Source organism: Coptis chinensis, chromosome 6 (genome assembly GCF_015680905.1).
Source record: "Coptis chinensis isolate HL-2020 chromosome 6, ASM1568090v1, whole genome shotgun sequence".
Classification (NCBI taxonomy): domain Eukaryota; kingdom Viridiplantae; phylum Streptophyta; class Magnoliopsida; order Ranunculales; family Ranunculaceae; genus Coptis; species Coptis chinensis.
In genome coordinates this window covers 55,146,705-55,162,559 of record NC_141461.1, presented here as the reverse complement: position 1 = coordinate 55,162,559, position 15,855 = coordinate 55,146,705, and the positions used below count along the sequence as shown (strand labels likewise).

The 15,855-nt window shown below is 38.0% G+C and overlaps 2 protein-coding genes across 4 annotated transcripts; both read right to left on the bottom strand.

Annotated features, from left to right (window-relative positions):
• Positions 1-5,714: 5,714 nt before the first annotated feature.
• Positions 5,715-6,392, bottom strand: LOC147493653 (uncharacterized). Its single transcript, XM_086567895.1, has one exon. The coding sequence runs from the start codon at positions 6,390-6,392 to the stop codon at positions 5,715-5,717; it is 678 nt and encodes a 225-aa protein (XP_086424021.1).
• A 2,241-nt stretch (positions 6,393-8,633) lies between these two features.
• Positions 8,634-15,855, bottom strand: LOC147493652 (adenylate kinase 4-like). 3 transcript variants are annotated; one of them, XM_086565119.1, is made up of 6 exons: positions 15,320-15,855; positions 15,097-15,242; positions 14,907-15,026; positions 14,653-14,820; positions 12,097-12,186; positions 8,634-8,888 (listed from the first exon to the last, which is right to left on the bottom strand). In XM_086565119.1, exons 1-6 carry the CDS (start codon positions 15,501-15,503, stop codon positions 8,787-8,789), a joined length of 810 nt encoding a protein of 269 aa, XP_086421245.1. In that variant the 5' UTR covers positions 15,504-15,855; the 3' UTR covers positions 8,634-8,786. The 3 variants fall into 3 exon arrangements, with proteins under 3 accessions (XP_086421245.1, XP_086421244.1, XP_086421246.1); XM_086565118.1 differs by having other exon boundaries at positions 12,000-12,186; positions 15,320-15,633; XM_086565120.1 differs by having other exon boundaries at positions 12,093-12,186; positions 15,320-15,632.

Genomic DNA, 15,855 nt, shown 5'->3' with positions numbered 1-15,855 from the left:
GACTATAATCTTTTTAATTCAAATGTTGTATTCTTCAAACAAGTGATACCTTTTGATTGCTATACTTTCTAAATTCCCATGGTTTTTTGCCATGACCTTTTGCCATTATTGTTACTTATATATATTAAGCAGATATGCTCGTATTTGCAGATATTGCTGATACAAAGAGAGAGTATCAACAATATCATATCACCAGAGACTCCAATGTTCGATAGCCACAATACTTAACCTTGTATCAATAGAAAATCATATTTTCGATCCCCTCAACAAAAAGGGAGAGTATCGCTGATACTAACACTTGTTGATACTTAGACTAGAATATCAACGATACTTAGCCTTGTATCAATAGAAAATCATATTTTTGATACCCTCAACAAAAAAAGGAGAGTATCGCTGATACTAACACTTCCTGATACTTAGACTAGAATATCAGCGATACTTAGCCTTGTATTAACAGAAAATCATATTTTCGATCCCCTCAACAAAAAGGGAGAGTATCGCTGATACTAACACTTGTTGATACCTAGACTAGAATATCAACGATACTAGCATTGTATCAACAGAAAATCATATTTTCGATACCCTCAACAAAAAAGGAGAGTATTGCTGATACTAACACTTGCTGATACTTAGACTAGAATATCAACGATACTTAGCCTTGTATTAACAGAAAATCATATTTTCGATACCCTCAACAAAAAAAGAGAGTATCGCTGATACTAACACTTGTTGATACTTAGAATAGAATATCAGCGATACTTAGCCTTGTATTAACAGAAAATCATATTTTCGATATCCTCAACAAAAAAGGAGAGTATCGCTGATACTAACACTTGCTGATACTTAGACTAGAATATCAGCGATACTTAGCCTTGTATCAACAGAAAATCATATTTTCGATCCCCTCAACAAAAAGGGAGAGTATCGCTGATACTAACACTTGCTGATACTTAGACTAGAATATCAGCGATACTTAGCCTTGTATCAACAGAAAATCATATTTTCGATACCCTCAACAAAAAAGGAGAGTATCGCTGATACTAACACTTGCTGATACTTAGACTAGAATATCAGCGATACTTAGCCTTGTATTAACAGAAAATCATATTTTTGATACCCTCAACAAAAAAGGAGAGTATCGTTGATACTAACACTTGCTGATACTTAGACTAGAATATCAGCGATCAAAAGAAAATCAAATTTTACCTTTGTTATTATTATCATCAAGCATAAAGCATTGCAACATACCTTTATTATCGAATGATCTTTAATGCATCATCCTTTGTTGATATCTTGCCTGATATTATCCTTTCTGTCCTTCTCAGAATTTTTCATGCCTGATATCGGCCCCTGTTTTTTATATCAGGACTTTTTGACAATACGCCTGAGATCAATATTTCTGTCAACCTCAGAACTTTTTATGCCTGATATCTGCCACTGTTTTTGATATCAGGACTTTTTGACAATATGCCCGATACCAACACGTCTGTCGATATCAGGACTTCCCATGCCCAATATCAACATTTCTATTAATACTAGGATTTTTGACAATATACCTGATACCAACACGTCTGTTGACACCAGGGCTTCTTATGCCTGATATCTGCCATTGTTTCTGATATCGGGACTTTTTGACGATATGCCTGATATCAATATTTCTATTGATACCAGGACTTCTTATGTATGATATATGCCTCTGTTTCTGATATCAGGTCTTTTTGACAATATGCCTGATATCAATATTTCTATCGATATCAGGACTTTTTATACTTGATATCTGCCACTGTTTCTGATATCAGGACTTTTTGACGATATGCCTGATATCAATATTTCTATCGATACCAGGACTTTTTTATCATATGATAACACCATATATTTTCAAACGAAAATTGAAATTTGAAAATTGAATCCATTTGTATTGAATTGAAAATTCCTGCTACACAGCTCATTTCCCCATAAAATTTGAAAAATACATTATTGATAGAATACCTTCAGATTATTGACATTCTGAGGCTTTGCTAGCAATTCACCATCAGCTTTCTTTAGATAGTACGCTCCATTTATCCCCACCTTGTGGACAATGTATGGGCCTTCCCAATTTGTCGATAACTTTCCAGCTCCCTTTTCTTTTGTCGCCTATGTAACCTCTTTCAGCACTAGGTCACCTTCTTGGAAATTTCTTTCTTTAATTTTCTTATTGAATGCTTTTCTCAGCTGCCTGAATTTTTTACCTGTGATAGGAATCAAGCTTCATTCTTGCTTGCTCCCTTCTCTTTTCCAAATTCAAGACTTCTGCCTGCATCCCCTAGTCATTCAACCTTTTTTCTACAAGCATTGTCCTTGATGTCAATACTACCATCTCAACTGGAGTCACTGCTTCCATACCATAAACTAGAGTAAATGGCGATTCCCCCGTTGCTACTCTTGGCATTGTTCTGTATGCCCACAACACACTGTTTAACTCATCAACCCATAACCTTTTCTTATCCTCCAGCTTCTTTTTGATGGTGTCCATAATAGTCTTATTTGTTGCTTCAGCTTGCCCATTCCCTTGAGCGTAGTAAGGTGCTGATGTAAAGTGTTTAATCCTGTATGATTCTAAAAAATCTTTCACTTTACCGCCAATGAATTGAGGAGCATTATCCGATATAATAGCATACGACAATCCGTATCGGCAAACCACTCTTTCAAAAAGAAAACCGATGATGTCCTACTCTTTGACATGTTGCAAGGCTATCGCTTCTACCCACTTAGTGAAGTAGTCAATTATTGCCAACATGAATCTTTTCTTCCCTTTTCCAGGTACTAGAGGACCCACAATGTCCATCCCCCATAAAGCAAATGGCCACGGGTTCGAGACACAGTGTAACTCCTCTGCTGGCACATGAATGGCATGTCCATGCTTCTAACATTGGATACACTTTTTTGCATATCACAGACAGTCCCTCCGCATTTGTGGCCAGAAATATCCCTACCTTGCAATCTTACTTGCCAACGATTTTCCTGCTGAATGATTCCCACATTCATCTTCATGTATTTCTGCAATAATTTTCTGAGAATCTTTTGCCGATATACATTTTAAATGTGGTCCTCCTGGATTTTTTCGATACAGTTGATCGTCAATTAATAGATATCTTTCGCCTCCTCCTTTTACCCTTCTAGCCTTATTCTTATCTGTTGGTAGTTTTCCTTCTGACAAAAACAGCATATAATCGCTCAACCATGACGCCCCCAGCGTGTCTATTTCCATCACCTCTGTATGTTTTATACTAATACTTAGAGTTTGCTGAACACCGATATGCAACAAACGACCTTCCTCATTTTCGAGCATAGCAGCTACATATGCCAATGCATCAACATGTCAGTTTTCTCCCCTCTCGAGATGCTGAAAAATAATCTTCCTGAAATCCTTGAGCTTTACTCTCACCACATTCAGATAATCTATCATGTTATCACATTTTGCAGAATATCCTCCATTGATCTGGCTTATCACCAACTGAGAATCACTGAAGACCGATAAGTCTTTGACGTTTAATGATTTAGCCATCTCCAAACCTGTTATTAGAGCCGCATATTCCGCTTCATTGTTCGACGCATGAAAACCTAAAGTAACTGCTGACTCGAGTCTTTGGTTTTTTGGAGTTATCAGAACAGCGCCGATACCACATCCTTTTTGCCCTGATGATCCATCTACAAAGAGCCTCCATCCATTTGTGCCAACCCAAGGATCGTCCTCATCCATTGCATTATCAGGCTCTTGTAACAGTAGAAGATTATCTTCTTAAGCCTTCCAATCTTCATCTTTTGCAGGAAAATCTGCCAAGAAATCCGCTAGAACTTGGCTTTTCTCTGATACTCTATTCCTATATTCAATCCCAAATTCATCAATAAGAACTGACCACTTCACCATTCTTCCCAACTTAGCTGTCTTAGCTAAGGTTTGATTCAGAAGAAGATTTGTCATGCCCACTACTGAATGGGATTGAAAATAAGGCTTTAGCCGTTGAGTAGAATATAGGAGAGCTAATGCATATTTTTCTAACATTGAGTATCGAGTTTCAGCTTCGAGCATTGTTTTAGATTGAAAATACACTAGTCGCTCAACTCCATCTTCCACTTTGACTAGTACTTAACTAATAGAGAAATCCGAAACGGTGAGGTATAAGAATAACATATCGTCTTCTTCTGGTTTTATCAGAGTTGGTACTTCTTGCAGATACTTTTTTAACTCGGTGAACACGAGTTCGCATTCCTCACCCCATACAAACTTTGTATTCTTCTTCAACAGTTTGAATAAAGGTTTACATCTATCGAAAGTTCAAGATATAAACCTATTGAGAGCTACAATTCTGCCTGTAAGCTTTTGAATTTGCTTTCTTGTATTGGGCGAAGGCATCTGTTGGATAGCTCGAATCTGATCTGGATTAACATCAATTCCTCGTTTTGTGACGATATATCCTAGAAATTTTCCTGAGCTTACCCCGAAAGTACACTTTTCATGGTTAAGCTTCATATTGAACTGTCGAAATATTCGAAACACCGTATCTAAATCTTGAACATGATTACTCGCCTTTTTTTATTTGATGACCATATCATCTATGTATACTTCCACAATATGCTTAATCAGATGTTTGAACATCTTTTCCACCAATCGATGATATGTTGCCTCTGCATTCTTCAACCCGAATGGCATTCTAATGAAACAGTAAAGACCCCTTTCAACAACAAATGCTGTCTTCAATTGATCTAATACTGACATAATAATCTGGAAATAATCGGAATGACCATCGCAGAAACTCAACAATTCGAACCCAGCTGTTATATCCACCAGTTCATCAATTCTAGGCATCGGATAATAGTCCTTCGGGCATTGTTTGTTAATATCTGTGAAATCAACACATATCCGAACCTTGCCATTCTTTTTCGGGACAACAACAATGTTTGCAACCCATTCTGAATTATAAATCTCTTTGATGATTCCACATTCTAGCATTTTCTGAATTTCATTTTGTACTGCTTGCACATATATCGACCTACCCCTTCTATGCCGCTGATGAACTGGGGTTGCTCCTTGCATATTCAACTTATGGGAACATATCTGAAGGTCGATACCTAGAAGATCAGCCATCGACCAGGCAAATATATCTTTATTTTTCTTTAAAAATTAGATCAAATCACTCTTGATTTCTGAACTCATCTCTTTTCAATGAAAGTGAAGCAACTTTCATTGTCTTGCCCGATATTGATCTTTTGCACTTCTTCCATTGTCTTATTTGGAATTATCTCGGGCTCTATCTTCATCTCCGATATGAATATAAAGTCCTCCTGATGGTTTTTGCTATTGGGTTTCGGAGATGAACTTTCCATTAATTGCTATCTGGCGACTTCCGAGACGCCCCCAGTGTCCACTTTCTTTTTTTTCATCATACCCTTCACGGTAACAAAATTGCACTTCTCAGATTCTGACTGGTCGCCTCTTATCTCATGTGGCCCATGCGCTGTCGGAAATCTGATAACTTGATAAAAAGTACTTGGAACTGCTCTCATAGCATGTATCCATTTTCTTCCCAAAATAGTATTATGATCTGAATGATGTTTTATGACTATAAACTTAGTCATAATAGTCTGTGGGCCTGCCCTTACTGGCAACTTGATTTCCCCGGCTAGTCTTGTTGAGGTTCCATTGAAACCAAACAGATTAAAATGTGGTTCTTCTAAATGGGACTCATCAAATCCGATGCCTGTATATGCTTTCCAAACAGAATATTGACGGAACTACCATAATCCACCAATATCTTTTGCGCATTATATCCTGATATTCTTAATGTAATCAACAGAGCATTATCATGAGGTAACATTACCTTTGGCAAATCGTCAGGTACAAACATAATAGTTTCAAGTATACTTGCCGATATGAGAGCAGGGTCTACTGGTATCGGCTTCACATTTACTTCCAGCACCTCCTTAACTGTCGATATCTTTCGAATTTTATCCCTTATGATTTTCTTCTGTGGGATAACCCCCTTATATATCATATTGATCACCCCTAAAGGCTTATCATTCATCACCGCCGCCACCTCTGGTCTAGCATCAGCTCTAAACTCCCTGAGTTTTCCATCTTTCATTAATCGATCTACTTCCCTGAGCAATTGAAGACACTTGTTCGTCTCGTGATTCTTTACCATGTGAAAATTACAAAAGGGTTTATCTGCTATCTCCCGAGGCTTGTGAGTCGGATGCTGGAAATAAGGCTCTTTCCCAACCCTTCTCAAGATGTCTTCCAATGTAGTATTAATAGCGATATAGTTGGATGGATCCAACTCCTCTCTTAATGACTTTTTCGAATTTCTTCTTCTGTGAAGGTTGACCCTCAGATTTCGAGTAAGAATCATTCAACTTTCTCTTATCGGATTTATGATGGGTCTCTTCTTTGGCCGAGTTGCTTGCCTCAGACACTTGTAACACAGGTTGAACTAAAGGCGATAAAACACACCCTTCTTCTTGCTTGCGTCTTTCTCGGCTTTATCATAGAGTTCTCTCAAAGTCTTAATATCCTTTCGAAGCATATACTTGTGCATATCGGATGCAGGAATGAGCCCTGTCTGAAAAGCCATTACTGCTGTCATTTCTAACTCATCCAAATGCTCTACTAACTGCGCATTTGCCTTGAATCGCGACAAAAACCCTTTTGGAGATTCCTTCTTTCCTTGCTTTAGTTGGAACAAAGCGGATACCTGCTTTCATTTCACTCGCTGATGCCCATAATTGGTCAGAAATTTTTCTTCAATCTCCCTATAGCATGATATTGATCCTTCTTGTAAAAAACAGAACCACTTCAATGCCTTCCCCTTCAGACTTGAATAAAAGGATTTGCATAGCAATGAATCCAGATATGCAGTTCCCTCATATATCGAAAATTGATGCCGGTACGCGAAGAGATGGTCCATCAGATCCGATGACCCATCATACTGAGTGAATTTAGGCAGTTTAAACTTCGGCGAAATAGGCATCATCTCGATACTTTGATGTATCGGATTCCTACTAACATCATCCGCCAGTTTTCTTATTGACGCTGAAGTCTTCTCGAGCACTTGATTTCCCAATTGTTTTAACATCATTTCTTGTATCATTTCCTTAGTGATAGGCTGTGGAATCGGCATTTCAGCTACTGGCGATACTTTTGCCCCTTTCTCATTTCTTATTGATGCCTTTCCCATATCATGACTACCCAATTTTGAACTACATTCCTCCTCTTTCTTCCTCCTGAAAATCTCTAACCACATTACTTGGACCTCCTTTATTCAACCCTGATTCTCCTTTCTTCATCTCTTGATTCTCCTTTAGTAAAATAACATTCTGCCTCTCTACTTCTTTGAATCTTTCCAACACTTCCTGAAGCGACACCTCCACATTCATATTTGCTTCCATCTCCCTTCGACTTATTGAAGCTCTTGTATTTTTTGTATCCGATTGATTATCGTTCTCCATTCTTTTGCTGTTTGCTTTTTTCTTAGGAGCCATTGTAATCAAATTCAAACTCTTATATCACACTTCCTTCACTCAAATCTATAGAAAACTTTGGATTTTGGATCTTAGAAGAAAAAAATCGGAAATTTTCTTGTTCTAGATACACAGACAGCGCCAATGTGATTGCCAAGAACACTTACTTCTAACTAATGTTCTTAGTTCACACAATTCATGATGAAGATATGAATGAAAGATTTACAATAATTGAAGAAAAGCGATGTGTTTATTGATTGATGATAAACTTCTTGACAATTTCTCTCTGGTTCTCTCTTTCTCTCTCCTGTTTTTACAATTTTTTTGTAGTCTGAATCCAATGAATCCTTTTTTCCTTTTTCCAGTCTTTATATAGCCCTCTCAATTAGCCTTGACCCAATCCGCTGTTGACACATGTCCCTTGTCTTTCTTCCTCGTTTCCTGCCTTCTACCTTCAACACAATTCAAATACCCACGAGATCTACCGTTTATGGCAATATCTCGAGTTTCAAAATACTGAAATGAGCACATTTATAAGTACGATATTTGCCCACTACAGTTAGTCTACTTGGTCACTCGGTCAGCAGTCGGCCGACATAGGTGGAACATCAATCAGTCCAGACACTATCGTTAATCCTCGGAAACCAACTATCCATAGCTTGTATAGCATCATCCCCTTCAGAAACAGTATTGACCCAGCCATTTGCAGTGCTTTGTTAATAGCCAACCTCCGCTGTCAAAAGCTCACATGTCAAGCTAAATTTATCAACTCCTCTCTGAAACCTCCCAAACAGCCACATGCACTTTTTCACACAACCATAGATAAGACACGAGTCTGTAAAAGCTAGATCAAAATTCAGTTTAATAGATCCTGTTGGTGGAGCAAATCCCTTCATCATTTCTTCATATATCGACAACACATACACCAATAAATAGTACTTCGCACAGAATTTTGACGTTCAAAGGTTCCGAGTAGTATCATCGATTCAATGATTTTTATGGAGATTGTTTAAGAAAAAGGAATGTTCTCGTGAGCTTTAGAACGCTTGTACCCCAATCCAAAGCTTAGCACTAGGAGAATTGAATATACTATAGGAAAGCTAATGCCTGAATCTACACTAACAAAGTTCATATACAAAATTCTGACTTTTTTGAATCTCACTGAACTAAGCAGCACTTTCAGTTGGCAAATGAGGCAGATGAACAAAAAGGATTAGCTGATCCAACAGTATATAGGATTAAATTCGAGCACATATCCACAAATGTTAACTAAGTGTGCCTCAATCTTACGAAGAGAGTGCCTTCTCAACCTCAGCAGAGACATCTTTTGGGGCCTTTTCCGCATGAAGATTTGCAACAACACTCTTCTTGGCATAGTAATCAATTACCTGCGTTTTCAATGATAAAATAACCTTTAATGGCCTACTCTATCTGAAATTTTCTACCAGTTCAACTTTATCACCAATAACATCAAATGTTAAACAAAAACATTAACATTTTAGGCAATATTATCCATGACTAAATTTTTTTGTTGCAAGTGACTAGCAAGTCTGCTCACATCAATTAGTATGGCTGAGATTTCAAAGTCATTTTTCTTCTCTTCCTTGCCCATATAGTAAATGTTCGAATTGAAACTTGGTATAGCAGCAGGACTGAGGATTTAAAGGGGTAAGGGAAACACATAGCATAACAAGTAAATCTCAAAAGCAGAGTCTAATTCTAGCGCAATATTTGAATACATTAACTGTTCTTCCGTGGCACCTACCAGGGAGAAGTAATTTCTACCATGATCAATTAATCTTAAAATGAATCCGCAATAACTTACAAGTTTCAAGTTTCAACATTCGTTCAGCAAGTGACGCGTTGACATTTTACGAACACTGATTGCTTAACTTCCAAGCATCATTTACAAAAGAAGACTGGAATTATTATTTTTCCAGAAGCAAGTACTTTCATAAGCTAATAGTGACCAATTTCTCAAGAAGACAGGTCATGAAGTGTATTCCTTTCACTCTCAATTTTAGTAAGCTATTTTGTAAATAGCCAAACATATTTACTCGTGTATCTAACTTGACCTTGTTTGTTTTCTTGACTTATTTGATGGTCATAACCTGTTTATTTCTGTGACTTATTTCCAGTATTAACATCATATGGTTATGAACTACTATATCAGAAAGCGAAAAGCAAGAAACTAAAGATACGGTAGTGTCACCTCTTGAATGTTTCATGCAAATTTCGCCGAGTGGTTGTGAGACTTGGGGACGCATATGGGTTTGGTCTGCAGGTTATAATTTCGCCTAAGAGAGGTCTAGTCCTCCTAATCCTACTGCTGCTTACACCAAAGAGATATAATCCTTTTAATAACAAAGATTGTAAAAGGGTGGTCTTATGATCTGGAATTATGTCTTTGTTCCTCCCCACAGCCAAATGCCCAAAATGATAGCAACCAGGCCTACACCAAAAATCTCCTTTTAACCTGAGAAGGAGCCCAGAGAGGGGGCTACCTCACTAATACCAGATGAGGATGCAAACCGATAAAAAAAGACAATATATCAAACTTCGAACCTCATGAAGACTGCCGAAGCTAAAGCTCAGAAAGATTCCTTTTCCTCAACAGAGAATTCTGAATGGGAAGGTTTTCTTCTGTCTGCTTTGTAACACGAAGTATGGAAATCTCCGCAATGTCCAAACTTACAGGCCAGGGTGCTTCCAGAAAGTAATTCTTTCCCTTCCCATCACCCTCATAATGCCTTTCCTTACACCATATCCATAGGGACCTCTCAGGGCATCTGAGATTGATTTTCAATCTTGAGACAGCCTTGAAGATGTTATGTACGCGGACTGAACTGCAATCAGCCCCACATCTGATAGGAATAACGCAATACTCCAATACATGAAGAGGCTCATCAGCTGCTGTTGCTCTCAATGGTGGCTAAGGTCGGGGACCGTATTAATCTAGTGTCAGAGCCATGAAGGTACCATGCGTTGTCCCTGGGCTTGACTGCGGTCAAGCGTGACAAGTTGGTTCGGTTGGGTAGCTTTGGTCCAACGTGGAGATTGTTAGGTATGTGGACGGCACTGCAATTGGTCCCACATTAAGTAGCAACAAAGCAATGCTCCAATAGTGGCTCTCACCCCTTATTAATACCAAGACCTTCTGAGTTGAAATCTTGCACCATAGATGGGGCCCAGACTATGCAGAAATAGGTGCAGGAGATGGCTAAGGCGCAAAGGTTGAGACTAGAGCCTAGGGCGATCGCTTAGCAATGGCCCCTTCCTCTTAGTACTAAATTCTCCAGTCTTGTTTTCTCTATAAGTTGTAAATTTGAAATCATGCAAAAAAAGTTTATTACGTGATGCATATGACCTACCAATACACAAACACAACGAAACAAGTAATCACACTTTCATCTGTTCATAAATCCACAAGCATCTTACAATTAACTTAAAGCTTAAGTACAAAAGAATACATATGATACCAACCAGGGTTAGTCATATTGCAGATGAACCAGGCCCTAGCAATCGCCTAGGCCCAGATGAGTTTAGAACACCCAGCGGCGCTTATAGTTAGGCTCTCCACTAGCACCTAGGCTCGCTTCTGACTGCATAAAGCCTAGCTGTTGTTGGGCTTATTGGTGGCTAAGGTGGGGACACTATTGGGCTAGGATGAGATCTGTGAGGGCACCATGTGCCCCTTAGGTTTGGCTGTGGTAAAGCCTGACTAACACCCTCAAGACCCATTAGACATCTCTCGCGCTTAGCGTTGTCTGCTAGAAATCCAATGGCATCATCTGCAAATCGTAGATGACTGACTTGAAACACGTCTCATTATCCTAGTTAAAAACTCGAGGACACCCAAATAATTAGCCTACCCAAGGATCCTAAGAGCAAATTAACGTGTTTTGAGAAAATTGGTTCTTGGAAGAGACTTTGTATCAGTAATATCATACGGTGAAGTTAGTCGGTAGAGAGGATCTACTAACAACAGGTAAAAAAAAAGATGCACAACAGGGATAAATACACAAATGATCTCAAGGATAGGGAGTCATCCACAACGTGGAATCTTGGATCAGACATAATTAAGGAAAAAACCCTGTTAGCCAAAGCACAAGACTGAAAATTCCCAGCGATGGAGTGAAGCATTGAGTACCCCCTAAAACTTAGTTGACTAGAAAATACAAGAATAAATACTGAAGATAGTCTGCCAACAGAAGGTATTAACAAGAAGGAACATCCTAGGCTGCTGCAATCCTGTGATAATGAGGGAGGCATGGCAATGATAAATCTAGAGCCAAGATATTGTGGCTATGTTTACAAGTTTCTTTATTCACAAAAAATTATTTAGTTCTGGAAGAACCAGTGGATGATTTTAACGATGACTGGTCACCTGGTAGAATATTTCAGCAGTTAAACTACGTAAATGGAAAAGAACTGTCAAGACAAATCTGAGTAACTTCCGAACTTCAAAAAGGATGTGAAAATTAGAACACGACAAATACCTTTATAATCTAGGAAACCAAAAAAGACCATTGTCCATTCCATAACATCAATTCCAAGAACAGGTTTAAATGAACTTTGACGAGAAAGCATACATACTGGCTCAGTTTGCTTGTGGAATGCCTCCAGTCTAGACCTAAGAACCGCTGCATTATCATCCTTCCGCTGGATCAAAGGCTCGCCTGTGACCTTTAGGGAAATAGACAAGTAAATGTACATTTTAAGTTCTTATATTCATAAAGGAGAAAATAAATAAACAAAATAAATAATTACTCGGATTCCTCCTTTAGAGGTAGAGAGTACCAGTGCCGTAAAACTAGGTGCAATACAAAACATTATCAGACCCGGCCTTAATTATAATCAGAAGCTGCAACGGAAAACCATAATCATTAAACCATCGCTCTAGCAAGAAGAGTGGTCTCATGCAATTTGGCGCCTAAGAGTCCTAACACACTGAAACTTCTAAATACAGAAGCCAGAGTTTGGCTAAGTTGATTCCTGCCCTAGGTTGACTACTTCTCCTAGTGGAAAGATCCAAAGACTTCTTTCAAAAAGGGGACTGTGGATGTCCTGTACTAGGGAATACTAGGAAGGGAGACTAAGAGGACCTATCATCAGAATACCAATATAATTTTAATGTGACCAAATATTACACGGGAATCTGCTAGGAAATCTAAATTGCAAAAGTGGGCAAGGAAAACAGAAGGCAAAACTGTAAAGGCAAAATTTGAACCTCAAGGAGGGTATTCAGTCTAGTCTATAACAAAATGTAAGTCCACATATTTGCACACACTTATTGTTAAATACGATGACTTTGCTTGGATTGATAACTATGAAGATCATTCTAATGGTTAGTGATAAAGTGGCTGATGGGGCTGTTGTTGTTAGTGTGTTCATGGTTTTGGTCATTTTGGTGGGTGTCTTTGTTTGTGTCATGCGTACTCACCCTTGCTCTCCATGCATACAGGCATATAGCTCTACCTTTCTTTGATGCTTTAATCTCCTTTCTTTGATCGGTAAAGTGAAATAAGTAGATCGAGAAAACTTGCGAGTACAACAAAAAAAGAAGATGAAAAACAATATCCTCAAAAACCACTGTACAACATATAGACTACCAATCAAGAGTCTGTACGAAATTTCACCCTCTCGCCACAAGGTGCTCAAAGAAAATACTTCTCAAATCCACAAATATTTTGCTCCAAAAACAAAGAAGGCCCTTTATGGTTATATTATGGAAATCCAATGATTCTCCAACCATAAAGATGCTTTAATCAGATGGTAACCTTGTGCAGATCGAATTCCCTTCAAAACTACTTAATACATTCAAGTCAAAACCCCTAAAACACAAGATATGATACCAATATATCTATATTACACTGCAGAGAGATTCGTAACACCATATCCCATTCAAACATTACATTTCAATTGTGTGAATATTGTATAGTTTTATGTAACTTACCAAACACGATTAGATGTGAACAATGAATCTTGTAGCATTAATAGGCTTTAAGACCTTTATATTCCTCTGTAAAAACGATTCATGTGAAATACTTAAATCCTTCATAGTAAAACTCGATCTGAGTCATAAGTTCCTACTCCAGAATCCAGGAAATTTAGAAAAGTGCATTGCATTGTATCTCTTACCTCATCACTTTCTAATTAAAACTGGAACGAGCAGACCAAGTGGCTTTTGGTCGTGGTGGGGAGGGGGGTTGTTAAAACGTTGTATTGTTTCTTGTCTTCATGTCTGACTTCTTTTTATCTTCCTCTCATTTCTTCTCCTCTTCATCTCTCAATCAATTTAGCGAGAACAGAAAATTGTCTTTCTCCTCCTCTCAATTCCAGTGCCTCAATGAGAAGAAATTAACTCTCCAGGTCTTTCCACTCTTTTACTTTCTTCTCTTCCCTTTTGCAAAGCGCAAAACCCTTCTCCATTTCCAGGCGGTATTCACCTCCTTTTCAATCTTTGATCTCCGCTTTCTGGTGACGACACGAGTTCGATCACCATCTCACGGCATAAATTACTAATTTTGGCAAATAAATTCTTATGTACCTTCCGAAGACAAAAAGAATATATATAGTGTTGACAAGGAAGTAGCAATGGCATATTAAAATGTGTATTTCAGCACCGGAAGATACTGCTTACTAGTTAGTAGTGTATGATTCATGGGCATAAAGCTGGAAGAGACTATTGTGCAAATAAAATAATTAATCAGAACTGGGCAAGAGGCATTAAAAAGATCTTCTGGAGTCATATGCCTATCATAACGTACGTGTATAAGAAAAACAGATTCCAATCTTCTACAAACAGTTATATACTTACATCTTCACCTTAAAGTCATAAGTAGCGGAACCATCCCGGGTGACTTTTGGAATGGTTCCACCACCTAAAATGATTCTTTTTAATAGACTTGGGAACTTTATAAAGCATATTTCTATAGTAATTCATCCACTCACTACTCATGTAATCCCATATTCATTAAGCCTAGAGAGAGAGAAAGAGGTATTGTATTGATGTTGTCTTTCACTAAAGTTCCTGAGATGATTAGTTTAATGAAAAACTTGTCATCTAGAATACCAAGCTCTCTGCATTAACAATTAGTAATTTATGAATCAAAACTTCTGAATAGCAGACAAAAAAAAACACAGTCTTACATCATCAACGCCAGGAACTTTAGGTGGTGCAAATTTTGTATGGTAACTGCGGCCACTTGAAGGGTGGACACGACGACCAGTGATTCTCTCCTCCAAAATTGCATCATCAATTGCAAAGTTGAGTACTTTGTCAATTTTAGTTCCCTGCCTTGCAAGCATCTCATCTAGCTGCATAGAATGAAATAAGAGGACACGTAACTAGAGATCCACGAAGAAAACAATTAAGTTGGGAATGAAACAAAAAGGAGTCGGACCTTTTCAGCTTGAGCTACAGTTCTTGGGAACCCATCAAGAATAAACCCTTTCCGACATGAGGGCTTTTTCATGGCATCGTCAATTATACCAACAACCAAATCATCGGAAACAAGTTGTCCCTGAGATGTCATGACCCATGTTTAACCACCAATATATATAGACACAAAATATATTGTGATATGGTTATACCTTATCCATAGCCTCTTTAGCCTTGAGGCCAAGAGGGGTTTTAGCAGCGACAGCAGCTCTTAGCATATCACCAGTGGCCAAATGACACAAGCAGTATTCGTCCTTAATCAATGGTGATTGTGTTCCTTTCCCAGATCCAGGTGGACCTGACAGACATTTGGAAATATTTTTTTTTAACAATCATGCAATCCACACCACTGATCGAGGAAATGGAGTTACCGACCAATGAGAATGAGGCGTTTATCAGGTTTTGTAGAGCACTTGATGCGTCGAAGAAGCTCCGTCATCAGATCTATAGTTTCTATATTCTCTAAAGACGAGGACGAGCTCGCCATTCGTAAACTTTGCCAGGAGAGCAAGCTTTCTTTTCCTTTTTCCTTCTCTCTCTTTCTACATTCATGATTCATCTATCTCGAGTTTTATACTTAAGGATGCTCCTTTCTTTTTCTTTTTACTTGCTTTTAATTTGAACTCTATTTCTTTACTAATTATATGGCTGTTTGGTGTATTTGCTGTTGGGTCGGGGGTGATATGTTCTTGATGAAAACATAATTCTCTTATAAGACTTTGATTTGTTTGTTTAATATTACTAAATGTTATTCCTCATTTATTTAAACAATCTATAATTTGTTTATTTGCTTTCAAGTTCTGTTTTATAATTAGTTCATCATAGGAGTTGTTGAAAAATAACTGTAGATGTTGTTTTGAAGACTACAAATAGAGTTCTCAATAAGAGTATAGATTTTTTTGTAGTGTCAC

What these genes read in the sequence shown, in the direction of transcription:
- LOC147493653 (XM_086567895.1), bottom strand. Translation starts at nt 6,392, where the DNA reads ATGATTCTTACTCGAAATCTGAGGGTCAACCTTCACAGAAGAAGAAAT.
- LOC147493652 (XM_086565118.1), bottom strand. Translation starts at nt 15,503, where the DNA reads ATGAATCATGAATGTAGAAAGAGAGAGAAGGAAAAAGGAAAAGAAAGC. An exon ending in TAAACGCCTCATTCTCATTG is followed by an intron (nt 15,243 to 15,319) that starts GTCGGTAACTCC and finishes AATGTCTGTCAG; the next exon opens with GTCCACCTGGATCTGGGAAA. An exon ending in AAGTTCCTGGCGTTGATGAT is followed by an intron (nt 12,187 to 14,652) that starts GTAAGACTGTGT and finishes ATTTCCCTAAAG; the next exon opens with GTCACAGGCGAGCCTTTGAT.